Genomic DNA, 27,670 nt, shown 5'->3' on the forward strand with positions numbered 1-27,670 from the left:
AATTCCAGGCTCCAGCAGTTCCAGAATCACATCGATGAAAAAAAAACATAAAAGACAAAGTAGTGAAATATATAGTTTCATAATCTATCCAGAAGATGTCAACTAAAGGAACATTGTCAGCAGCGAGATCCCAATGAGTTTTCTGGCCACCTAGCCTCACGAGAAATGGTCATGATCACATTTCATGGGCTGTCAATCAGCTGCCAGGTATAATCATTGTATCTATAAAACTTACAAGATACGTTTTCTAATACTTGCCAGTTAGAACACAGAAACAGAAAACCTACAGCACAATACAGCCCTTCGCCCCACAAAGTTGTGCCAAACATGTCCCTGCCTTAGAAATTACTAGGCTTATCTATAGCCCTCTATTTTTCTAAGCTCCATGTACCTGTCCAAAAATCTCTTAAAAGACCCTATCGTATCCACCTCCACCACTGTTGCCGGCAGCCCATTCCACACACTCACCACTCTCTGCGTTAAAAAGAAAACTTACCCCTGACATCTCCTCTGTACCTACTCCCCAGCACCTTAAACCTGTGTCTTCTTGTGGCAACCATTTCAGCTCTGGGAAAAAGCCTCTGACTATCCACACGATCAATGCCTCTCATCATCTTATAGACCTCTATCAAGTCACCTCTCATTCTCCATCACTCCAAGGAGAAAAGGCCGAGTTCACTCAACCTATTCTGATAAGGCATGCTCCCCAATCCAGGCAATATCCTGGTAAATCACCTCTGCACCCTTTCTATGGTTTCCACATCCTTCCTGTAGTGAAGAGACCAGAACTGAGCACACTACTCCAAGTAGGCTCTGAGCAGGGTCCTATATAGCTGTAACATTACCTCTCGGCTCCTAAATTCAATTCCACGATTGATGAAGGCCAATACACTGTATGCCTTCTTAACCACAGAGTCAACCTGCACAGCTGCATTCGGTGTCCTATGGACTCGGACTCCAAGATCCCTCTGATCCTCCACACTGCCAAGAGTCTTACCATTAATACTATATTCTGCCATTATATTTGACCTACCAAAATGAACCACTTCACTTATCTGGGTTGAACTCCATCTGCCACTTCTCAGCCCAGTTTTGTATCCTATCAATGTCCCACTGTAACCTCTGACAGCCCTCCACACTATCCATAACACCTCCAACCTTTGTGTCATCACCAAACTTACTAACCCATCCCTCCACTTCCTCATCCAGGTCATTTATAAAGATCATGAACGGTAAGGGTCCCAGAACAGATCCCTAAGACACTCCACTGGTGACCGACCTCCATGCAGAATATGACCCTTCCGTGGGCAAGCCAGTTCTGGATCCACAAAGCAATGTCCCCTTGGATCCCATGCCTCCTTACTTTCTCAATAAGCCTTGCATGGGGTACCTTATCAAATGTCTTGCTGAAATCCATATACACTACACCTACTGCTCTTACTTCATCAACATGTTTAGTCACACCCTCAAAAAAATTCAATCAGGCTCGTAAGGCATGACATGCCCTTGACAAGGCCATGCTGACTATTCCTAATCACATTATACCTCTCCAAATGTTCATAACTCCTGCTTCTCAGGATCTTCTCCATCAACTTAACAACCACTGAGGTAAGGCTCACTGGTCTACAATTTCCTGGGCTATCTCTACTCCCTTTCTTGAATAAAGGAAAAACACCTGCAACCCTCCAATCCTCCAGAACCTCTCCCATCCCCATTGATGATGCAAAGATCATTGCCAGAGGCTCAGCAATCTCTTCCCTTGCCTCCCACAGTAGCCTGGGGTACATCTCATCCGGTCCCAGTGAGTTAACCAACTTGATGCTTTCCAAAAGCTCCAGCACATCCCCTTTCTTAATATCAACATGCTCAAGCTTTTCAGTCTGCTGCAAGTCATCACTACAATCACCAAGATCCTTTTCCATAGTGAATACTGAAGTATTCATTAAGTACCTCTGCTATTTCCTCCAGTTCCATATATACTTTCCCACTGTCACACCTGATAGATCCTATTCTTTTACGTCTTATCCTCTTGCTCTTCACATAATTGTAGAATGCCTAGGGGTTTTCCTTAATTCTGCCCCCCAAGGCCTTCTCATGGCCCCTTCTGGCTCTCCTAATTTTCTTAAGCTCCTTCCTATTAGCCTTATAATCTTATAGATCTCTAACATTACCTAGCTCTCTGAACCTTTTGTAGGCTTTTCTTTTCTTGACTAGATTTATTACAGCCTTTGTGCACCACAGTCCCTGTACCCTACCATAAATTCCGTCTCATTGGAACGTACCTATGCAGAACTCCACACAAATATCCCACGAACATTTGCCACATTTCTTCCGCACTTTTCCATGAGAACATCTGTTTCCAACTTAAGCTTCCCATTTCCTGCCTGATAGCTTCATAATTCCCCTTACTCCAGTTAAACACTTTTCTAACTTGTCTGTTCCTATCTCTCTCCAATGCTATTGTAAAGGAGATAGAACTATGATCACCATCTCCAAAATACTCTCCCACTGAGAGATCTGACACCTGACCAGATTCATTTCCCAATACCAAATCAAGTACAGCTCTCCTCTTGTAGGCTTATCTACATATTGTGTCAAGAAACCTTCCTGAACACACCTAACAAACTCCACCCCATCTAAACCCCTTGCTCCAGGGAGATACCAATCAATATTTGGGAAATTAAAATCTCCCATTACAACAACTCTGTTATTATTACACCTTTCCAGGATCTGTTTCCCTATCTGCTCCTCGATATCCCTGTTACTCCTGGGCAGCCTATAAAAAGCACCCAGTAAAGTTATTGACCCCTTCCTATTCCTAACCTCCACCCACAGAGACTCTGTAGACAATCCCTCCATGGCGTCCACCTTTTCTGCAGCTGTGACACTGTCTCTGATCCGCAGTGCCACGCCCTCACCTCTTTTGCTTCCCTCCCTGTCCTTTCTGAAACATCTAAAACCCAGCACTTGAAGTAACCATTCCTGTCCCTGAGCCATCTAAGTCTCTGCAACGGCCACCACATCATACCTCCACGTACTGATCCACGTTCTTGCTCCTTCACTTGCCCTCACTCCTTTATAATGGCTATTTCCCCATCTTTCTATCCAGATGAAAGGGTTCAACCCTAAACATCAAATGTCCATGACCTTCCACGGACAATGCCTGACCTGCTGAGTTCCTCCACCAGTTTATTTTTTTGCTCCACATTAAAGCATTTGCAGTCTCGTATCTCTATGATAAGTTTTCTTTCTGGGAAAATTCTTCCCTGTAATATCCCTGAACTATGCTGTTCAAATAGTTATTGAGAGATAGAATAATTGCTTGTTTAATCTATGGCTCTACACCATGGCAAAGAAGTTCCAGTTGTCTGACTCTCAGCACTTGAAACCTTCAATCATTTTCTAGATTTGCCCAGCCCATTTCATAAACATTTAAAAATCATATCGGAAAATGACACACACTATTGTGAAACAAAGCATTAAAATACCTGTATTGTAAAATCTTATGGCTGTCATAATTGAAAGACTTCATGATTACAAAAGATGTTACAATATAAAAGGTTAGCGATCCGTAAAGCATCAAATCTTCCTCTTACAAACTGTTAAAACTATGTTTCTGTCTGCAGTCCTAATTCATTTTTTCCAGACACTTACTCCAAGGATCATAAGTAGTTGGAATGGTGATGCCAAGATTCAAACAAATCACTAAGTTTACAATAAAGATCATATTATGCAAACCTAATTATAAGTATCTGTTACTACATTTCGAATCCAAACCATTATGAGAGGAATAAAAAGTTAGATTTAACTGAGCAATAAAGTCACTAGCCAATTCATCCTTATACTCAGTATTATGTGATGATTCCTGCTTTTGCAATTCTTTTTAATTGTCTTGACAAAAAACAACAACAATCCATCCTGCCTTAACCGGCATAAAGCATCACAAAATCTCACCAAACTCTTAAAGTGTGGAGCTGTTAGTTCATCAAACAAAAAAATGTAGTCAACAAATTCAGAAGAGCTGTGTCATCTTTTGAATTAATAGTCAAAAAATGTTTTTTGGAAAAAGTCAGTTAACAGCTTTAAAAAAAACAAATACACTTTACAGTAACTACTTTCACTACTTAAATTACATGCGTGGTCAATTTTGAAAGCGCTCAACTTTGATAGCTAAATGAAGACTTAGAAGCTTTAAACAATTCAGAACCCAGTTGAAATATTAATGCTGCCAGATCTGGAGGACCCAAGTTACAAGGAAAGACTGAAAAAAGGTTGGGACTTCCTTGAAAAGTAAAAGATTGAGAGGAGATTTGATAAAGATATTCAAAATTATGAGGGGTATAGATAGGGTAAGTGAAAGCAGGCTTTTTCCACTGAGGTTGGGTGGGACTACAACTAGAAGTCATGGGTTAAAGGTGAAAGTGAAAAGTTTAAGGGGAACATGAGGGGAAACCTCTTCACTCAGAGGTCACTGAAAGTGTGGAACAAGCTGCTAGTGCAAGTTTGATTTCAACATTTAAGAGAAGCTTTGAATTGGTACATGGATGGTAGGAGTATGGAGGGCTATGGTCCAGGTGCAGGTAGAAGGGAGTAGGCAGTTTAAATGGCTCAGCATGGACAATGGGCCGAAGGGCATGTTTCTATGCTGTACTTTTCTATAACTATGACTCTAAATGTACACAATAGATGTATATGTAAAAAGGACATGTTAACAAATGTAGAATATAGTGCTGACCTAGTTTAACTTGGTAGAGTACACCATTTCCAAAAAAATCATCAGAAGCCAAGTTGTAACCCACCTCAGGTAGCTGAGCTCTGACCCAGCTCAAAGAGAGAAGCAATGCAATCCTGTACTAACTGAGAAACTAATCTTTGGCATAATTACACGGAACAAAAACCAGGAAACTGCCGACAATCTGCTACGAGAATGAAAGGAGCCTGGCATCCAGTGATGATAAACTATAGGGACTTCCAAATAGATAACGTGGGGAAGTGTGAAGTCATGCACTTTGATAAGAAAAGCAAAAGTCAGATTAATATTTAACTGGAGAGAAGTCTCTCCCCCTAATTTAGGGACAGTAACTGCACTGACCAAGGTGAGCAAGTTCGGAAAGACTGACTGGGTTTACAACATGTAGCATGTGAACCAACAGATGGGATAAAATCCTTGATCACACCCACAATTTACTGTAGCAAATATATCTATCCATGAAGTGTCCTCAAGGTGACAAAACCCTGTTTGCCACAAATGAATGTTGAATAAGGTGTTTTCCATTAGTCTTCACCAAGGAAGATTCAAATATGTGAAAGTGCATATATGACTACATGAGCTAAACGATGAAAAACTGAGCTAAGCAATCTCAACCACAAGCACTACAACTACATTCATCCAGAAGTACTGAATAGCTGATCCCTCTTGGCTTCCTCCCAAGATCTCCACCATTACAGGAGCCAGAATCCAGCAATCCAATTGATTCCACATTATATCAAGAAATGGCTCAGATCACCAGATGCAGCAAAAACTATGGAGCCATATAGCCATACAATATACCTGATGTGGTAATAAAAACTCTTTTTCTCCAGCGCCTCTAGGCAAGTTATTTCAGTACAAGGCACCTACCACAGAACATGGAAAAATTACCAAAAATAGTCTGTCCACAAAAGCAGAAAATATCCAGCCCAAAGTACCAACCAATTAGTCTACTCTCAATAATAATATTGACAGGAGATGCCATTGACAGTGCATGAAGCAGCAATTACTCACCAATAAGCTGCTTGCTGTTTTTTCGCAGAATTGTTTAGCTAGAAACCTCAATCAGCTTTACCCAAACACTAAGTGGGAGGGGGAGAGACACACACTGCGATATGTCGAAAACCATGTGAAACGCTAAGTCTTTAGGGTAACTGCAAGTCTGTGTCTTTGCTATTGCTTTGGTCACGCTTGAGTGCTCGGTGGCCGTGCCAATGTTTGCTTTTTTTTGCCAGTGGGGGGAGGGGGGATTGTTGCTCACTGCCGCTTACGTGTGGGGGGGGGAGCTGGGGGGGTGGAGACATTGGGGTTCTAACATTTAATTGTCATTCATTCTTTGGGGCACACCTGTTTTTGTGGATGGTTGAGAAGAAAAAGCATTTCATGGTGTATATTTTATACATTTCTCTGACAATAAATTGTACCTTTGAAATGGTACCGCAGCATAAAAGCCAGGACCAGCAGGCTCCAGGACAGCTTCTTCCACCAGGCCATCAGACTGATTAACTCACACTGATTTGAGTGCATTTCTATGTTACATTGACTGTTCTATTTATTATAAATTACTATGATTGCTCATTGCACATTTAGATGGAGACATAATGTAAAGTTCTTTACTCATGTATGTGAAGGATGTAAGAAATAAAGTCAATTCAATTATTGACAAACTTAAATTAGTGGTATCAAAATTGATGATTTCAACTGAATGCAATATAGGAAGCAACTGGATCAAGTGTTTCACAAGAGCCATTCTACTACATTAAAAAAAAACTACATTTAAGTCAATTGATAAGAATTAAATCTTCTTAATTCTATGTATTAAAATTAACATAAAAGTAAATACAAAACATTGAAGGCTTATCTTATACTCAAAATTCTACAAATAATGGTTGCAGTTCATTCAAGTACAATGAAAATTGCAGAAATCCTACATTTTTTGCTAAAAATGTAATTATTCCATCAAGATCCAATGTCTTGAAACTTGAAAAATGAGTCATCCAACAGCACATCAAATGTTGACACAATCCAGCCTTCACCTGAATGTTCAATAAAAAGTGCAACCTCATTGATAAAGAGATGCTGAAACAAAAGTACATACCTTTGTGCCCTAACATCACAGCAAGGTGCAAGGGTGTGTTTCCTGAAAAGACAAGATGCAGAAACAGAGATATAGAAAATTGTCAGCAACATACTAAGTTTATTGATGCTATTAGTAACTACTGAGTTAAAATACCTGATAATAACTAAACTATTTATAGTGGATTCTGGTGAATTATGGCATTGGTTAATCAAGATAACTGCTTATTTGGGACAACTCTTTTAAAAAAAAAATTAATTGAGAAAATAGCTGGGATTCCCTTCATTTATTTGGGACACTATGCCATTTAAATGGGGCAGGAGACTACTGCCGAACAGTTTCTAACTAGCATCAGTCACGTGCACTTGTGTGACCATTAGACACTACACCATACTTCAAGAGAACAGTTTTTAAAATACTATCAGTTGCGTGTGTGTTCAAAAAGCACCGATTTCTGTTACTGATACTGGGTGAGAAATAAGCAGTAAGACAATTCAGGCAACACACGTAAAAATTGCTGGTGAACACAGCAGGCGAGGCAGCATCTATAGGAAGAGGTACAGTTGACGTTTCGGACCGAGACCCTTCGTCAGGACTAACAAAGGGTCTCGGCCCGAATTGTCGACTGTACCTCTTCCTATAGATGCTGCCTGGCCTGCTGCACTCACCAGCAATTTTTATTTGTGTTACTTGAAATTCCAGCATCTGTAGATTTCCTCGTGTTTGCGTTTTTAAAGACAATTCAGAACTGTTTTGTTCACTGTGGTTTCAAACATTCAGGTTAGAGATGTCAGAAACAGCCAGACCTGAAACTGAAACAATTTTAGTACTTCAAGTTACAAGCTATGAAGAATTTGAAGGTATTGACAATCAAAAAGAATGTAGCAGCATACACTGAATGAATTCCTTCCTTGATAAATATTACACACTAACTCTTATAGTACAGCAGTAGTACTGGTAGTGTTGTAATTTGTTCTGCATTTCATTTAAATACACATTTTGTTACTCAATTTGCCTTTTTTTAAAATATACCTTTCCAGGAAACTTCAGCTAATTGGGGTAACTGCTTAATAGGGTCAAAATGTACTGGTCCGATGTGTCCCAATTAACCAGAATCCACTGTATTTTAATCTTACTTTATCTGAAACAGAACATTAATGAAGCAGAATGAAATAAATTAAAACTTTTGCACTTTTAAAACAGTATTTTTCAAAAGGTACATAAGCAGAATTCTTTTGGTTTACTGTATATAAGTAAGAATTTTACTATGACAATTGTAATAGCATATTAAAAGAAACATTAACATAGAAACATAGAAAATAGGTGCAGGAGTAGGCCATTCGGCCCTTCGAGCCTGCACCGCCATTCAGTATGATCATGGCTGATCATCTAACTCAGAACCCTGTACCAGCCTTCCCTCCATACCTCCTGATCCCTTTAGCCACAAGGGCCATATCTAACTCCCTCTTAAATATAGCCAATGAACTGGCCTCAACTGTTTCCTGTGGCAGAGAATTCCACAGATTCACCACTCTCTGTGTGAAGAAGTTTTTCCTAATCTCAGTCCTAAAAGGCTTCCCCTTTATCCTCAAACTGTGACCCCTCGTTCTGGACTTCCCCAACATCGGGAACAATCTTCCTGCATCTAGCCTGTCCAATCCCTTTAGGATTTTATACGTTTCAATCAGATCCCCCCTCAATCTTCTAAATTCCAACGCGTATAAGCCTAGTTCATCCAGTCTTTCATCATATCAAAGTCCTGCCATCCCAGGCATCAATCTGGTGAACCTTCTTTGTACTCCCTCTATGGCAAGGATGTCTTTCCTCAGATTAGGGGACCAAAACTGCACACAATACTCCAGGTGTGGTCTCACCAAGGCCTTGTACAACTGCAGTAGTACCTCCCTGCTCCTGTACTCGAATCCTCTTGCTATGAATGCCAGCATACCATTCGCCTTTTTCACCGCCTGCTGTACCTGCATGCCCACTTTCAATGGCTGGTGTATAATGACACCCAGGTCTCATTGCACCTCCCCTTTTCCTGATCGGCCACCATTCAGATAATAATCCGTTTTCCTGTTTTTGCCACCAAAGTGGATAACTTCACATTTATCCACATTAAATTGCATCTGCCATGAATTTGCCCACTCACCTAATCTATCCAAGTCACCCTGCATCCTCTTAGCATCCTCCTCACAGCTAACACTGCCGCCCAGCTTCGTGTCATCCACAAACTTGGAGATGCTGCATTTAATTCCCTCATCCAAGTCATTAATATATATTGTAAACAACTGGTACCCCACTAGTCACTGCCTGCCATTCTGAAAAGGTCCCGTTTATTCCCACTCTTTGCTTCCTGTCTGCTAACCAATTCTCTATCCACATCAATACCTTACCCCCAATACCGTGTGCTTTAAGTTTTCACACTAATCTCCTGTGTGGGACCTTGTCAAAAGCCTTTTGAAAATCCAAATATACCACATCCACTGGTTCTCCCCTATCCACTCTACTAGTTACATCCTCAAAAAATTCTGAGATTCGTCAGACATGATTTTCCTTTCACAAATCCATGCTGACTTTGTCCGATGATTTCACCGCTTTCCAAATGTGCTGTTATCACATCTTTGATAACTGACTCCAGCAGTTTCCCCACCACCAATGTTAGGCGATGTTAACTATAGAAAACAAGTGTAGAGCAATTAGTGAAGGAGAGGCAGTACACTGTTAGGGCCAAGACCCTAACAGTGAAGGAATGAGATAGCAGTTATACTATCAAAGCAATGTCAAGAAAATATTCATTGGTAAATTACCACAGCATTCAGGCTCCACTGATTTACTGATTTGTCAGGAAAGAAAATGAGTGACTTGGATAGGATTTTGCACATAGCTGTACCTCATGGATCCAGGAGATGTTAAACAGAGAAGATAGAACAGTAGAGTACAGGAACAGGCTCTTTGGGCCACAATGTTGTGCCAAATCATTTAAATTAATAATCAAATAGCCAACTAATCTTTTCTGCCTACACAATGCCCATATCCCTCCATTTTCCTCACATTCATGTGCCAATCTAAATGACTCTTAAAAGTCTCTAATGTTTCTGCCTCTACCACCACCCCAGACACCCACCACTGTGTAAAACAACTTGTCCTTCACATCTCCTTTAAAATTACCCCCTTCTCACCTTCAATGCATGCCCTCTAGTATTAGACATTTCAACCCGAGGAAAAATGTTGTCATGTCTGCTCTATACATGCCTCTCATAACCTTATAATCCTCTATCAGATCTCCCCAAAGCTTCCGCTGCTCCAGAGAAAACAACCCAAGTTTGTCTAACCTCTCATAATAGAACATGCTCTCTAATCTAGGCTGCATCCTGGTAAACCTCTTCCGGACCCTCTCCAACCTCCTTCCCATTGTGGGATGACCAGAACTGTATGCAATACTCCAGATGCAGCCTAACTACAGATTTATAAAGCTGCAATATATCATTCTGACTTTTGAACTCAATCCCTCGACTAATAAAGGCAAGTATGCTGTATGCCTTCTTAACCATCCTATTAACCTGTGTAGCTACTTTGATGAAGCTATAAACTTGGACCCCAAGATCCCTCTGCTCATCAGCACTGTTAGGGTCTTATCCTTAACAGTGCACTGCCTCTCTGCATTTGACCTACAAAAGGTGCAACACTTCACATTTAGCTGGGTTATACACCATGTCATTTCTCCACCCACATCTGCAACTGATCTATATCCTGTTGTATTCTTTGCCTATCTTCTGCATTATTCACATCACCATTAATCTTTGTATTATCTGCAAACTTTACTAACCCACCCATTTCCATTCAGGTCACTTTGTACAATCACAAACAGCAGAGGTTCCAGTACAGGTCCATACAGAATATCACTAATGACAAACCTCCAGCTACAGTAAGTCCCTTTGACCATGCCCATGTTGTTAAGAAACCTTGACAAGTTACTGTAGGGCATTATGGTCGGTCAGCAAATCCAGTCAGTGACCTTGCCTGACTCGAGTTCAGCTTTGAACATTGTTAAGTAATACCCATTCAGGCCACTGCCAAATAATTCCAGCACTTCTATCTGCTTAGTAGATGGAATCATGAAATAGGTCACAAACAAAGAACACCCAATCTTTGTTTTGTTTTGTAGCCAAGGCATTTAGGTGGCAGATTCAATTAAGTTGCTGTTTAATAGCGACCCGCAGCACGTCAATTCCAGGAACTTTGGCAATACCAACATTACATAAAAGAATGTCAGGATGAGGTGGAGTTGGTAATTAAATGATAATTATGTTCATCCACCCACACTTAAATGATGTTTGTGTTGCAAATAATATTCAGACAAGCTGCATGTGTGCACAAGCTATTATCTGAAGAAAATACAAATAGCCCTCAAAAATGTAAAAAGCACACATTTACTATTCCTAAAGAATTGTGGAGCTGTGAAATGCTGAATGTTGATAAGACAACTGAAGATTGACAGGTCTAGGACACCCTTGATGTACTGTACCAATCCCCTGCAGTGCAACATCAAGATCTGCTAATCCTCTTTTCTCTGGAATGTAATCTTTTTGCTCTTACTTTGACCAGGACTACAAGGGTGTCAGAAACAGAATGGTTCTAAAAGAAACCTAATAAATTCCTGCACAGGTGACTGCTGAATAATTACCACTTGATAACAATATTGGCATTATCTTCCAACATTTTGCCAATGAAATTAATATAGATGGCAATAGTTGACAAAATTGGAAGTGTCCTGATGTTAGAACACAGGACATCTCAAGGCAATTTTTACTTTGCTAATTAATGTCAAAGTTGCAGGTTACTGGATTTGCCAAGCTAGAAATGCACCTAGTCCTTGATCAAGTCTTCACTGTTACAGCCAGAATATCAGTGAAGGTCACAGCCTTTGCTACATCCAGAATGCTGTCTGTTTGCAATATCAGTTTCTAAAAATCTGACTCTGTTTGTGGGGATAACCAGGCCAAAATACACTCAGTGGCCACTTTATTAGGCACAGGAATGCAACCTGGTGTGGTCTTCTGCTACTGTAGCCCAGCCCATCCACCTCAAACTTCAACTTGATGTGTGTTCTGAGACTGTCCTCTGCACACCACTGTTGTAGCACATGGTTATTTGAGTTACTGTCACCTTTGGTCAGCTTTAAGCAGTTTGGCCATTCTCCTCTGGCCTCACTCATTAAAAGGTGTTTTTACCCACAGAACTGTAATTCACTGGATTTTTTTTTTTGTTTTTCACACTATTCTCCCAATCTCTATAGAGATTGTTGTTTGTAAAAATCTCAGGAGATCAGCAATTTCTGAGAGTCAAACCATTGTCTGGCACCAAAGATCATTCCATAGTCAAAGTTACTTGATCACATTTCTTCTCCACTCAATGTTTGGTCTAAGTGACAACTAAGCCTCTGGACGATGTCTGCATGCTTTTATGCATTTAATTGGTGCCACATGATTGGCTGATTAGATTTTGCATTAACAAGCAGGTGTACAGTACCAAATAAAGTGGCCAGAGTGTAGATTATCTATTGTTAATCAATCATTTTCAGTCAGTCACATACTTAACTTACTGAAGAAAGGTACATTCTTTTGTCCAAGTTCTCACTCTCTAATTGCTCCCATTCACTCACTGACAAGATACCCCTATTAAAAACTTTCAGCCACTGGTGTAGGAACTCGCAGTCAGGTGGCATCCGTTGAGGGAAAGGAACAGTCGATCATCGATACGCTTCAGCAAGTATAGCCTGACCCGCTAAGTTCCTCCAGCAGTTTGATTTTCACTCCAGATTCCAACATTTGCAGTTTCTTGTTCACTCTGCTTTTAATCCTAGCAGCAACGACCACCCTTCCTACATCTAAACAAGCTTTATTTTTGCTCTTCCCTGTCCCAAAACAGCATTTTTGACCAGGAACTCTAACTTTGTTACGATTCTCATAGATGCAACCCATCCTGCTGAGTATTTTCAGTATTTATGTTTTTATTTTATATTTTATTAACCCAATTCGTTAAAGTCTGTTGAGAGTCTTCTTTACTGAAGTTCCTGATCTCCTATCATCAGGACTGCACTATTTTGAGTCTAACCACATTGTCCAGGGTGAAAGCCCATAGAAAATCTGGTCAAGAACAATGAATGGTTCGTGTTGTTCATTCATCACAGACCACAATAATCCAAGCCTTTGTTTGTGCAACTATGCAAATCAGGACAATAAACTTGTTGTGTCAAGGTCCTAGAGAAAATGTTGAAGTAATTTACTGATATTGGACTTCAGATGAAAGAGACTAAAGTGAGGCAAAAGATGATTATGGAAGAAGTTACTCCAGTGTTCAAAGTCAAGTAGGGGATTGACACAGTTAATAAGGAAAAACCAAAGTGCAAAGATTTGTAACCAGCACCTGGTGGTTACTTTTTAAGAAAAATGGTACAAAAATCAACAAAACATCAACCAGAGGTTGACATAATTTACAAATTTGCACAAATTAATCATAACCAGTGGAAGGCTTCTGAAACAAGCCCAACTGACAAGTATCATAAGAATATAAATAGGTGCAAGAGTACCCCATCTGGTTCATCGAGCTTGCCCTATCATTCAATAAGGTCAGGGATGATTTGGCCATTGATTCAGCTGCATCTACTCGCCCTTTCCCCATAATCCTTAATTCCCCTACTACGCAAAAATTTGTCTTACTAAATCTTAAATATATTTAATGAAGTAGTCTCTATTGCTTCCCTGGACAGAGAATTCCACAGATTCACTGCTCCCTGGAAAAATCAGTTCCTCTTCATCTCTGTCCTAAATGTTTTCCCCTCAAATTTTGAGGCTATGTCCCTTAGTTTAGTCTCAACTACCAGTAGAAACAACTTTCCCACCTTTACCTTATTTATCCCTTTCATACTTGTACATGTTTCTATAGGATCCCCACTCATATTTCTGAATTCCAGTAAATATATTACCACAATCTCCCTTTACAGGCTAACACCTCATCTCTGGAATCAATCTGATGAACTTCTTCTGTACCATCTCCTAGCCAATATGTCTTCCCCCACCTCCAAGTAAGGAGCAAGGAGACGGGAACTGAATGCAGTACTCCAGGTGTGGCCTTATCAATACTCTGTACAACTCTGTTGCAGCATAACTTCCTACCCTTAAATTCAATCCATCTATCAATGAAGACCAGCATTCCATTTCCCTTCTGTTGCACCTGCAAAGCAACCTATGGTAATTCATGCATAAGCACTTTCAAGTCCCCCTGCACAACACGATGCAATCTTTCACAATTTAAATAATAATCTTATTGTTTCCTGTCTAATTAACCTGATCTATTTTCCCCTTCCAAAGTGGGTGACCTCATATTTACCAACACTGTCAACACTTACCAGCTGCCAGACCCTCGTCTGTTCACAACCTATCTATGTCTCTGAAGACTCTCCATATCCTCTACACAATTTGCTCTTCCACTCAGTTTGTGTCATTAGCAAATTTAAAAACACTTGCCCTTTTCCAATCATTATGAAAATGTTTATAGTCGCCATGTAACTGCTAGTTGATTGAAGCGCCAAAATCCTGAATGCCTGTCATACTCTCCCTCAATTCTGAAAACTTTTTGTTAAGAGCTGTAGTTTTCAAAATATGGATACACAAGGCCTACTACTAAACAGATTGTTCTTTTCCTTCTGAGAATATTCCCTTTTTATTAGCTGCTATTTTTGTCGTTTCTTTTAAACAGAGAAGTCCATAATCATTTAAGACTCTAGAAAGATGTAAACATATCACTTTCAGAATTACCACTCAATTTAATTATAAAACACGCGAGCATATACATCCAACTGTAATTTGTGAACACTACCTCGAAGTTCTCCCAGAAGAGTTCAGTAGCACTATGACAAAACTCACCGTGGAGATCTTTTTGAGTTATGTTGTGAGTCCTTATCGATGACGACAATTTACGGATATCGCCTTTAAAGACGCATTCGTGGACTGGAAAATCCTCGCCCCTGGCCGCTGCCGCCTCCGTGGTGGAAGCCGGGCTCTTGATCAGTTTGTGGTTCGCAAAGAGTTTAGCCCGATTTTTAGTCCTAGTCGCTTCGTCGTCTTGCTCAGCCTCAGTCTCCTCTTTGAAAAGCCTGTGATCCCTACGCACCGAGCGACCGTTGGAAATCCTTTCCGCCTTCTCTCCTGTCATGACGACGAGGGAGATAGTAAAGGGCACGGTGGCAGTACTGCTGCCGTGAACCTCGCACACACTCGGAGGTTGACGATAGCACTTTCAGTTGCTGTTGTTGCACCGCGATAGCCACACAACGACATGTAGAGCAACCAAACGCGGGGCTCGCAGGCTGCGGTAACATAGGAATAAAACAGCGGCCTGAAGGGTGGGGAGAGGGCGGCACCAAAGACAGCCCCAGGGAAGGCAGCAAGGCTGAGCAATGTTTAGGGGAGGGGCGGGGAGATTTACAAAGCAACGGCAACCGATTGATAACAAATAATCACGGGCACATATAAAGCTGAAGGGTCGCTGATCGGCAGCGCCACCATCCCAGTTCAGAAACTCTCGACTCTGCTAGACGCCATTTTTCTCCCTCATTCCCTCTCTCTAATATCGCGATGCTCTGAGCAGTCTCCGCTTTTGTCGCGATCTTTCATAACTCCTGATTGTCGCGTTGCGCTGTCACCACGGCAACATGTTTTTACTGACTTACTGGACCCATTATTGCATTAAAAATACTTCGAGGCAAAACATATTAACCAGAATATATTAGTTAAAATGGCATCTTCAAGGCCTGGGAACAACACATTCCGATATGGGCGTTCAACTAAAATAAGTTCGTGACCTCTTGTGAAGGAATTTGCCATTTGCTGCTCACTTGCACCGAAATGTTCGTTTCCTTGTCGGTCGATGTTTCTGGTGCCTGATCTTAAAGGTGAATCTATAAACATGGTCGAGCTGTAGCTGTGTTTATTTTTAATTGCGTGTTGTAAATATAAAAGCATACAAAACACAATACAGGCCCCTCGGCCCACAATGCTGTGCCGAACACGTACTTACTTTAGAAATTACCTAGGGTTACCCATAGCCCTCTATTTTTTCTAAACTCCATGTACCTATCCAAGAGTCTCTTAAAAGACCCCACTGTATCCGCCTCCACCACCGTCGCCGGCAGCCCATTCCACACACTCCCCACTCTGCGTAAAAAACTTAGCTCATGACGTCTCATCTGTACCTACTTCCGAGCACCTTAAACCCGTGCCCCCTTGTTTTCGCCATTTCAGCCCTGGGAAAAAGCCTCTGACTATCCACACAATCAATACCTCTCATCATCTTATAGACCTCTATCATGTCACCTCTCATCTTCCGTCGCTCCAAGGAGAAAAGGCCAAGTTCACACAACCTATTCTCATAAGGCATGCTCCCCAATTCAGGCAATATAAGGGTAGAACGACGCCCAGATCTTTATAAAATGTAGAAAACCTCCTAGATAGCAGCATTTTGTATAATCATTAATACCACACTAAATCTACACGTTGTTTCGAAGATCATTACCCCGGTATCCCTGTGTAAATAACCTCATAAAATCAAGTATTTACATAATTAAAATTATGCATTCAGTTAACTATTTGCATCAATTTAAGTTATAACTTCAACCAATTATAAATTTGCCAAATCGCTTTGTCTCGTCAGTTACTGAATCATTCATTGCAAGTTGCACTTAACATCTTTCAAGTTTCCATTCTAGTTATTTTTAACTCCAATGGATTACTACTACAGATAGGCTTGAGCTACATCTTGTCTTACCATACTATTTTGTGATTGTTGCATCAGCAAATGGTCTTCAGAACATGGTATTTGGTGTACTAGAACACTACCATCTTGGTGTCATCTCTATAAATAAATAATACTTGTAAAGAAATTTAACATAAAGACTCAGTTTATCAATAACTACAATAATTATAATTGTATATTTTATTGGTACCTTACAGGATACCATTAGCACAGTCCTAGCAGTCACTAATTTGTTTGCTTCCTATCATTCTCCAGCCTGTGTTTTCTCTTGCCTTGCATCCTGACTCACTATAAAGATCAGACTTCTCCTTTCTTGCACTTTTTGAAATGAGCAGGTCCTCTCCTTTGACCTTTCCTTTCTGGATTCCAGATTCCAGCCAATCTTTATGTGAACAAAATTCTCCCATCATATCTCCTCTAAACATCTCACTTTATACCCATGTCCACTTCTCACCAATTGAAAAAAAAATTCTTATTTTTACCTTATCTATTTGCACACCTCTGTTATATCATCCCTCAGCCTCCTCCACTCCATAGAAAACAAACCCAGACTATCCATTCTTTCCTTATGAAGCACCCCAATCCAGGCAAATTCTTGCTGCATCTCCTTTGCACCAACTCCAGTGAATCACATCCTTCCAGAACTGCACATAAAATCATGGAGTTGGACAATCCAGCATTTTATGGTCCTGAGATGACATCCTTGCTCTTATATTATTTTCCATGGCAAACATCTCACATGCTTTCTTCAGCTCCCTTTTTGCCTATGCTTCCTTTTTCAGGGTTCAATGGGCTTGTGCCCTAAGGAGGCACTATTCAATAGCATTCCCTAGGGTCCTGTCATCTACTGTGTATGCCCAATCCCTATTTGTCCTTTTGAAATGCAACATGTGCATTTGCCAGGATTAAATTTTACCTGCTAATGCTCCATCAAGCTTTTTATTTCATTAGGCATTTTCGCCTGAAATCCTCATTATTGACAACAGGATAAATTTTTGTAACATTACAAACTTTTTAATCATACCTACTACATTCACATCCAAGTCATTCCAGCAATATACTTAGATATCTCTTGATAAAATTACTGAGATGGGATTGCTCAAAAAGTCATGCTGACCCCATAATCAATCCCTGCCTTTCCAAGTATAAATAAATCCTGCCCTTTAATATTTTTCCAATAATTTTCTGATGTAAGACTCACTAGGTTGTCATTATCTAGCTTATACTTGCTGCCCTTCTTGAATAAAGCAACTACATTTGCTCTCCACTGGTCATCAGGTGCATCACCTGTGGCTAACAAAGATGCAAAAATCTCTTTTGGGGACCGGCAATCTCATCCCTTGCGTCCTGCTGTAGCCTGGGATACACTCCATGAGGCCCTGGAGATTTATCCTTTATTTCCTCCAAGACATCTAACACATTCCCTTTCTTATTGCTCAGGTCACCTCAGTACTAATCAAAAGGCTTCAGGGCCTCAGTATCTCCTTTGCAACTAGATCCTTGATCCTTTTCAGAGACCACCGTCAGTGTGGTTCGATGAAAACATCTCCACCTCACTGACGATCAATACAGGTGCATGTCAAGGCTGTGTGCTTAGGCTACTGCTTTACTCTCTCTACACTCATGACTGGCTAGACACAGATCAAATACCATTTTTAAATTTGCCAATGACATTGCCGTTGTTGGTTGAATCTCAGATAGTGATGAGGAGGTGTACTGATGTCAAGTAGATCAACTGGTTCAGTGGTGTTGCAAAAACAACCTCGCACTCAATGTCAGCAAGACCAAAGAACTGATTGTGGACTTCAGGAAGGGGAAGTTGGGAGAGTGCACACCAGTCCTCATTGAGGGATCAACAATGAAAAGGGTGAGCAGCTTCAAGTTCCTGGGGCATCAACATCTCATGGGATCTATATTGGGCCAAACATATTGATGTAATCATGAAGAAAGCACGCCAGTAGCAATACTTCATTAGAAATTTGGGGAGACTTGGTATGAAACCAAACACTTGCAAATTTCTACAGACGTATGGTGGAAAGTATTCTGGCTGGTTGCATCATGCTTGATCTGGAGTTTCAAGAACACAGGATAGCAAGAAACTGCAGAGGATTGTAAACCCGGACTGCTCCATCATGGACAACATCGAAGACATCTTCAAATGGCGTTGCCTCAAGAAAGTGGCATCTGTCATTGAGGCCCTTCCAGGACATGCCTTCTTCTCATTGACATTGGGGAGAAGATAATCAGAGCCTGAAGAATCACCCTCAAAGTTTTAAGAAAATCTTCTTCCCTTCCGCCATCTGATTTCTGAATGGTCCATGAGCCCATGACCATTCTTGTTAGTTCAATAGTACCTGGCTATTTTTCTTTTAAACTATTATTTATTTTTGTATCTTATATTTCTTACAGTACTGCTGCCACAAAACAAATTTCACAACATATGTCAGTGATAATAAACTCTCCATATACCATTGTCTTTTTCAGTCTTGTATATACTGGACTCTTCTGTTGAACTCCTGCAATCATGTCCTCAACTTCAATCATCTTATTCTATAAAACCTAATGCAGCACCTTGTGCTGAGACTTTTGTGTTTTACCTTTCCTTTAGGTCCTTTCAAGTTGCTGTCCTAAAACTTAACATGATTTCACTTTCGTGTTAGTTTCACATCAATCCCGATGAAAGATCTTGGCCCAAAACATTGACTGTTCATTAGATGCTATCTGACATGCTGAATGCCTCCAGAATTTTGTGTTTTGTTGCTCAAGTTTTCCAACATCCGCACAATCTCTAGCAAACTTACTTTCTCATGCTATTCAAACAGATTGCAGAATCATCCTATTCACTTCCCATCACTGATCTTTGTGAGTAAGCTCTTTGTGAATAAGCTCATTGCCAAATCCTATCAATTTTACCTTTTTACACAAGTTACTCATAACGAGCTGGCTTCCATCAGTCCCAGGTTCAGAATGTCTTTTCCACTGGGGTATCTCAATCTGGACTACTTCTCTGAACAGCTCAGTGCTTTGCAGGTCCGTTTTGAAATCTCATGGTAATTTTTGTAGGTCTTTCTTTAATAAATATACTCTTGCCTTGTATTTTGTTGAGGTTTCCAGAACTTTCTCCTCCTCCTTCCCTTCCTCCCATGGTCCACTCTCCTCTCCTATCATATTTTGTTTTCTTTAGCCCTTTACCCTTTCCTCCTATCACCTTCCAGCATTCCTTCCATCCCTTCTCCAGTGAACCCCTTTCCTCTTTCCTCTGCTCTCCACATCAGTCCTCCCCATTCATCCTCCACCTGTTCCCTCACCCACTACCACTCCAATGACTTCCTATTAGTGCTGCCCTGGGAAAGTTTGATCTCTATCAATTTCTGTGATGCTTTCAGCTGGGAGCTAAAATGTCCATGTAGCATATCTGGTCATCAGTCATCAAGAATCCCCTTCCCACTTGATTTTATATATACAGAACCTTGGACACAAGAACTAACAAGAAGTTCTAAAATAAGCTAATCGCATCTGGACTGAGAGTGACACTGATGCTACAAGAATACTACATACAGAGCCCAACTGTCAGCTGATCACAACCAGGGTGTCAAGGAAAAAATGACTAATAAAGGTGTATTATGCTGAGAAAACCACAACATAGATTGTGAAATAAAGTAATAGGCTATACTGAGTATGTGAAGGTGTTGATAAACTCAGAAAACTTCCCCTCAAAACAATTTTGCAAGAATTAATCACGGTCATGGGAAGCAACGAAGAGGAAAATAGTAGATTAGCATATCCAGACTAGTTGCGCCAACAATCATACCGATTGGGCAAGATGCTAGTACGTAAAGCTTACTGAAAGTATTCAAAATAGTGCTGTAATTTGTATATAGTAGTATTAAGTAAAGGGTTCAAATCTAAAAGCAACAGATGAAGCAAAGAAGATTTACTTCAGAAATCTCTAGCCTGCATCCACAGGTTCATAAACTTAGTCCTGGGTGACTAATAATGCCAGTGTCAGAAAAGATGCAAACCTTTGGAATGGCTTGATTGGCAATGAAGGATTAAAGAAAGCTAACTTCAATAGTGTCCTCTTCTTGATGAAATTCTTGGAACATAATCTTGCCATAACTAATGAATCGTTGTGTCATTCTTGTAAAAATGTGAGGGACACTTACTAGATTATGTCATCTTCAGAGCAATTGATACAAGTATTTCCACAGCCTGTAGCATGATAGCTAGTACTTATTGTCATGCTGATCATTGCTTAATTTAATGTTACTTCTACCAGGCCTAATCCCAAAACAACATTGGCAACATAAATACCGCAATAAGAAAATACATGTTCTCAAGATCCTTGTGAAGAAATCCGCTCATAGTGCCTGAAGTGCACATATTTAGGATTCACAGAGGGATTCCTGGTTTCTCTTCCAGCAAACACAAGATGAGGTTTGATGAGAAAGGTTATTAACTGTGGAATGAATAGATTTATAAGCACTCTTGAAATCTCTTACTGCATGAGGTGAAGATGTTTCTTTTGGAATTTCACTATATCATGTTCTTCATATATTTCTCTTCTGTGTCTGCACCTAAGTTCTCATGATATTGTTACTCTTGAAAGCATTTCCACTTGTTCTATATACAGGATAAATGGTTGAATATGCTGATTCCTTTTTTGAGCTCTTTAACATATTTAATATATCCACTACCAGCTACCATTACTGTTCTGGCTGGAGAATCCTGCTTTCCATTTTCTTCCCACTAGATATTATCAAGGAGTGACATCCTAAACTTTATACTGTTGTATGTTTGTGTTGTGTTCATTATTGAGGGAGAGTGCAGAGCACACTAGGATGCCAGCATGCAGGACACTGAACTGAACTATATCGATAACCTTGTTTGACCAGTATATGAACTGCTCCCATGTGGGAGAGGCTAACTGAGTGCCATAGGAATAACACTATTAACTACCACTACATTTCCCGTTCATTTCCCAAAAAAAAAGTATGTATGCACATCTTGTCCTTAGAACTGCATTGAAATTATAGTCACTGAAATAAAGCAATTCTATGAACTTTATTCATGGTATTGAACTTCTGCTTCTTTCACAAACGTTAAAAATAATTGCCAACATTATAACTGTCTTTCTTTCTGGTTTTAATGATCTCTCACCCTCCTTCTTTTCCTCTTTTTTCACCAATTCCTTTTTTTTTAAAGAACAGCCTCATTTTGTGAAACGTTTTCAACATTAGAACTCTTTTTAAAAAATACTTAATCTAATGGAGGTCAGGGTAGACTACCTGAACACTCCAGCAAAGAGAGTGGATTATTCTGCCTCTTTAGTCACTTGCCCTAAACTATTAGTCTATGGAGTTGAGTATACTTCTGAGGTCGGATAGATAAACAACTGATCTAGTATAGGTTCCTGGAAGTGTTGGAGCAGGTGGAGATTCTTGAACAGGTGCATCCACCTCAGGTAAATAGACCTCGTCATAAGGATCAGGCCACTCTATTTCTTTCTCTACCTCTTATGGATTTTGAAGGCGCATGAGCGCACGTCTTTTCCGCCTGATTACATTTTGTGATGTTTTGATCACAAACAATCATGGCACTGTGATATCTCAATTTTTTAAATTTTGTCTAAGTCCATAAGTGAAGTTGGAGAAGGGAAGGAAGAACAGGTAGGCTTGTTCTCAGTCTCCGGCCCTTTGACAGCCCTGATGGACAGTAGCCATTCACAAGAGGTGTGAAGCAATAAGCCAACAGTTCTTTGTAGGGGTCTTTTGCCTTCAGTAGGAGACTCTTAACAGTTTGCACTGCTCTTCCCACTTCTCCATTTGCCCGTGGGTACTGCGGACTGCTTGTCTGGTGTTTGAACTCATAGTCCCTAGCAAAGGCTTTAAATTCTGAGCAGCTGAATTATGGATCATTGTCTGACACAAGTGTCTCTGGTATTCCATGTCGAGTGAATACAGGTGCTGTATAACTGCTGCTGAGGATGCAGAGGACAGCTTGGACACTTCAACATTCTGTGAGTTGTAATCCACAGTGAGAAGATAATTGTCTCTTTTCAGCTTAAATGTCTGTGCCTGCAATTTGCCATGGAAAGTCTGGGAATTCTGTGGGAGAGGGAGGTCCAGCATGATTTTTGTGCAGTTTTCTGCATGCTTCACGTTGCTATACATAATCCACTAGCTGTGTGCTCAGACCACCACACCAATTGCCTTATTCTTAGGCAACATTTTTCAATGTCTTGATGTCCTTGGTGGATTTGACTGATGATTTTGGCATGCATGGAAGCAGGAATGATGAGTCTGGAGCCCTTTAGCAGATAAACCATCAGGAATGGTGAATGTGTCTCTTTCAAGCCAGTAAGGTCCGAGTCTATGAGCTCTTTTTGGAACAGATGGCCATCCATGCTTACAGTATTGCATGACCTTGCTGCAGATTTGGTCCTTTTTCAACTCAGTACAAATTTTGTCCTGTTTCCTCTGTGTTGCAGGAAAGCTTTCACGTACCTGAGCTAAGTAGATTGGTATCTTCCATGAGGGTAGAGTCAGCTTCCATCCGCTTACTGTTGCATGGCATCCTCGACAGTGTGTCTGGTGCTGTGAAACATTTGCCGGGGATATGTTCAATGTCATAACAGTATTGCATAAGACTCATTCTGAATCTTTGCAGACGTGCAGGCAAGTCATCCAAGTGTTTCAAACTGAGGAGGCTGAGCGGTGGCTTGTGGTCTGTTTGAAGTAGGAATTTAGTGCTGATCAAGTAACAGCTGAAGCATTCACAAGCCCACACGAGAGCCAGTGCCTCCTCTTCAATTTGGGTATAACACTGTTCAGTAGGAGACCATGCTCTTAATGTATATACCACTGATTTCCATACACTACTGCAGTATTGCATGAGCACTCGCCCTAGGCCAAAGGAAGAAGCACCTGCTGAGACCTTGGTTGCTTTGTTCAGATCAAAGAATGCCAATGTTAGTGGAGAGATGAGCTCTGCTTTAAGTGATGAGAATGACTTCCCCTGTGGTGTGTCCCAGGCCCAAACATTTCTCTGAGAGAGGAAGTCACGTTGTGGCTCTGCCAAATCTGGAATGAACTTTCCCTGCTGATTTACCATACCAAGGAAACTGCAGATCTCTGATCCATTTGTAGGTTGTTCCATGTTCCGAACTCCTGCCAGTTTGTCTGAATTTGGTTTTACTCCGTCTGGGGCAGGTGGTGGCTGAAGAACTTCACTTCCAATTTGCAAATTTACGTTTTCTTTTGTTCAGGGAGATTCCCAACTGTTTCAGTTTCTCCAAGGCAGCTTCCACTCTTTTGTCATGTTCCTCACTTGAGCCTCTGAAGATGAGTATATCATGAGACTATCCTTTCAGTCCCTCCAAAATTTGGTTCATCCTCATCTAAAGAGTTAAGGGACTGATGAGGTGCCAAAAGGGAGTCTCCTGAAGGTGTAACATCCATATGGTGTGATAAAGGTTGTGAGCTTCTGTAACTCAGGAGTTAAACGGATCTGCCAGAACCCCGAGTTTGTATCTAGTTTGGTGAAGAACTTTGCTCCACCCAGCATACCTAATGTGTGCTCAAGAGAGAGTAGAATAAACTTCACCTCCCTTGCTGCATTATTCAATGTTTTTAGATCAACACAGATCTTCGCTGTGCCATCTGGCTTGGGAACAGGAGCAATGCCCACACACCAGTCGGTAGATCCATTCACTGTAGTTATGATGTCAAACACCTCCATTCTCTTAAGTTCAGCTTTGACTTTGTCATCAATGGGAGTGGTGTACGCGTTGCTGTGATCAGAGTGTAGGGCATCACTCCTGGCCTCAGTTGGATAAAGTACTCTTCTTTCAGTACCTGCAGGCCTGTGAACAATTCTGGATACTTCTGCCATTGATGATTGTTTAGCAAATCCATCCATGTAATGAGGTTCAGATTCTCGATGGCATGTGGTGAGAAGAGATTCTGAACAACATAGACATCCTCGTTTAACTGTTTCTTATTTTGATGGATGGGAGTAATAAACATTCCTTTCACACTCAGCTTATGTTTCCCTGCCCCCATGAGCGCTTTCTTTGTTGGGTTTAGTATAATGTCTGTTTTCTTTGCCAGTTTTGTGAACAAACATTCAGGGATGGCTGTGACATCTGTCCTAGTAACTTTGAGCATCACTGCCTCATTTTGCATCTAAACCATAATACACCAGCCTTGTCTATTTGAATCTAGAGTCCCAAGTAAAGCTCTCTCTTCATCACAATTTGCATATCACCACAATAGGTCAACGGCAGACGTGATCTCAATGGCTCTTCACACAGCCTTAGGCCACCTGGATAATACAAACACCTATGTCAGGATGCTGTTCATCAACTATAGCTCAGCATTTAACACCATCATTCTCACAATTCTGATTGATAAGTTACAAAACCTGGGCCTCTGAAGCTCCCTCTGCAATTGGATCCTCGACTTCTCAACCGTAAGACCACAATCTGTGCAGATTGGTGATATTATCTCCTCCTCACTGACGATCAACACTGATGCACCTCAGGGGTGTGTGCTTAGCCCACAGCTCTACTCTCCTTATACAAATGATTGTTTGGCTAGGCATAGCTCAATTACCATTATTAATTTGCTGATGATATAACCATTATTGGTAGAATCTCAGAGGGAGATGAGAGGGCATACAGGAGCGAGATATACCAACTAGTGGAGTGGTGTCACAGCAACAACCTGGCATTCAATGTCAGTAAAATGAACGAGCAGATTGTGGACTTCAGGAAGGGTAAGACAAAGGAACACATTCCAATCCTCACAGAAGGATTGGAAGTGGAGAGAGTGAGCAGTTTCAAGTTCCTGGGTGTAAAGATCTTTGAGGACCTAACCTGGTCCCAACATATCGATGCAGCTATAAAGAAGGCAGGACAGTGACTATACCTCATTAGGAGTTTGAAGAGATTTGGTATGTCAACAAAAACACTCAAAAACTTCTATAGATGTACTGTGGAGAGCATTCTGACAGGCTGCATCACTGTCTGGTATGGGAGGGGGTTGCTACTGCACAGGACCGAAAGAAGCTGCAGAGGGTCGTAAATTTAGTCAGCGCCATCTTGGGTACTAGCCTACAAAGTACCCAGGACATCTTCAAGGAGCGGTGTCTCAGAAAGGCAACATCCATTATTAAGGACCCCAGCTCCCAGGGCATGCCCTTTTCTCATTGTTACCATGAGGAAGGATTTACCATGAAGGCATACATTCAGCGATTCAGGAACAGCTTCTTCCCCCCACCATCCGATTCCTAAATGGACATTGAACCTATGAACACTACATCACTTTTTAGTATATATATTATTTCTGTTTTTGCACAATTTTTAATCTATTCAATATACATACTGTATGCTGTAATTGATTTACTTATTTTTATTTATTTGTTTTCTTCTATATTATGTAATTAGATTAGATTAGATTAGATTCAACTTTATTGTCATTGTGCCGAGTACAGATACAAAGCCAATGAAATGCAGTTAGCATCTAACCAGAAATGCAAAGAATAGTGCTATTTACAAAATAACTGGGAATTAAAAGTAAGTGCTATGGCACGCAAATATAAAAGTACTGAGACAGTACAATATGGGTGCAATACTGCTTAGCGCTGTGATGTGAGGTTCAACAGGGTCACAGCCTCAGGGAAGAAGCTCTTCCTGTGCTTGCCTGTAATGCATTGAACTGCTGCTGCTATGTTAACAAATTTCACGACACATGCCAGTGATAATAAACCTGATTCTGATTCGTCTAAAACATGGTCTTCTTTGATCTCCTGAGAGTTGTTGTGAGTGACACTGATTTTTATAATGGCTAACTCTATTGCATTGGTCGCATTTCACTTTGTTTGTTGGACAGAGCTCTTTGACGTGGAATGGAAACTTGCCACATCTCCTGCAGTTGGACATTTTACCTTCTCTGTTTTGCTTATCTGTTTAATTTGGACTAAGCTCTGCTGTCACCTCTTTCTGTAGTCTTTCTGACTGCACCTTGTTTATACCCTCCTTTTTGTACAGCTTCTAGCTTTACCTCAGCATTATTTTTGTGCTTGAGTTCTGCCTGTTGCTGATGAACGTCCTCACTCTGTCTGACTATACTAATAGCTTTCTCTTTTGTGAGATTTGCCTGCAACTGAAGACTCACTGACAATTTGGTGTCTAGTAACCTGGCAACAATCCTATTTCGAATGAGCTCATCTCTCAGATTTCCATAAACACAGTGATCTGACAAGGCATACAATGCTGTGATGAAGTCATTTACACTTTTTTCTGGCTCCAGTTTTCTGGAGCTGACCTTTTCATATTACATTTTACTTTCCTGTGAAATATTCTTTGAATGTGTCCTGCACTGTTTTGTACTTCTTTTTCTGAGCATGTCAGTCCCAATTCACTCATGATTTCATCTGCTTTGTCTCCCATGCAATATATCAGTGTGCTTACTTGATGTTCTTCTGAAGCTTGTGTGAGATTGCTTTTAACCCTAAATCTCTCAAAGCATCCGAGCCATCTCTCAAAGTCCCCTGGTTTACAGAAATCAAATGTTTCTTGTTTTTTTTCCCCAGTAAATAGATGTAGGTACCGCAAGTATTTGCTCCATTTTCCTGTTTGTTTATTTATTAATTAATTTATTTGGACTACAAAAGTCTTAATTTCTCTCCCTGAGGGCTTGACTGAGTTCTCTGCTGTGACTGTGTTTCTGTGCACTCCCCCAGGCCAGTGTCCCACAGATTATTACATGTATCCACTTTTGGGTGTAGATGGAAGGCATTGTCTCGCAACCCTGGCCCTTTCTCTACTCATAAATACAGTTAGCAAACTAGCATAGGCCGCTTAGATTGTTAAGTCGTTGGATATTTTTTATAGATATAAGTGAACAAGAACAGACTTACTATAAATTATTTCTTGTTGGTGATCTCATTTGGTCTGCAGCACCAAGTGATCGACGATCAACCATTTCTGACACCATGTTGTATTTGTTATTGAAGGAGAGTGC

At 40.7% G+C, this 27,670-nt stretch overlaps 1 protein-coding gene across 1 annotated transcript in view; it reads right to left on the minus strand.

Annotated features, from left to right (window-relative positions):
- ankrd13c (ankyrin repeat domain 13C) overlaps positions 1 to 15,459 on the minus strand; it is an 82,161-nt gene extending 66,702 nt beyond the window's left edge. The window contains exons 1-2 of the mRNA XM_063064221.1: positions 14,756 to 15,459; positions 6,849 to 6,890 (exon numbers count right to left, since the gene is read on the minus strand). Of these exons, the coding sequence (XP_062920291.1) occupies positions 6,849 to 6,890; positions 14,756 to 15,044 (331 nt within the window). The 5' untranslated portion in view covers positions 15,045 to 15,459. The remainder of the gene's footprint in view (positions 1 to 6,848; positions 6,891 to 14,755) is intronic.
- Between the last annotated feature and the right edge of the window lie 12,211 nt (positions 15,460 to 27,670).

This window comes from Mobula hypostoma, chromosome 12 (genome assembly GCF_963921235.1).
Source record: "Mobula hypostoma chromosome 12, sMobHyp1.1, whole genome shotgun sequence".
In the NCBI taxonomy this organism is placed as follows: Eukaryota; Metazoa; Chordata; class Chondrichthyes; order Myliobatiformes; family Myliobatidae; genus Mobula; species Mobula hypostoma.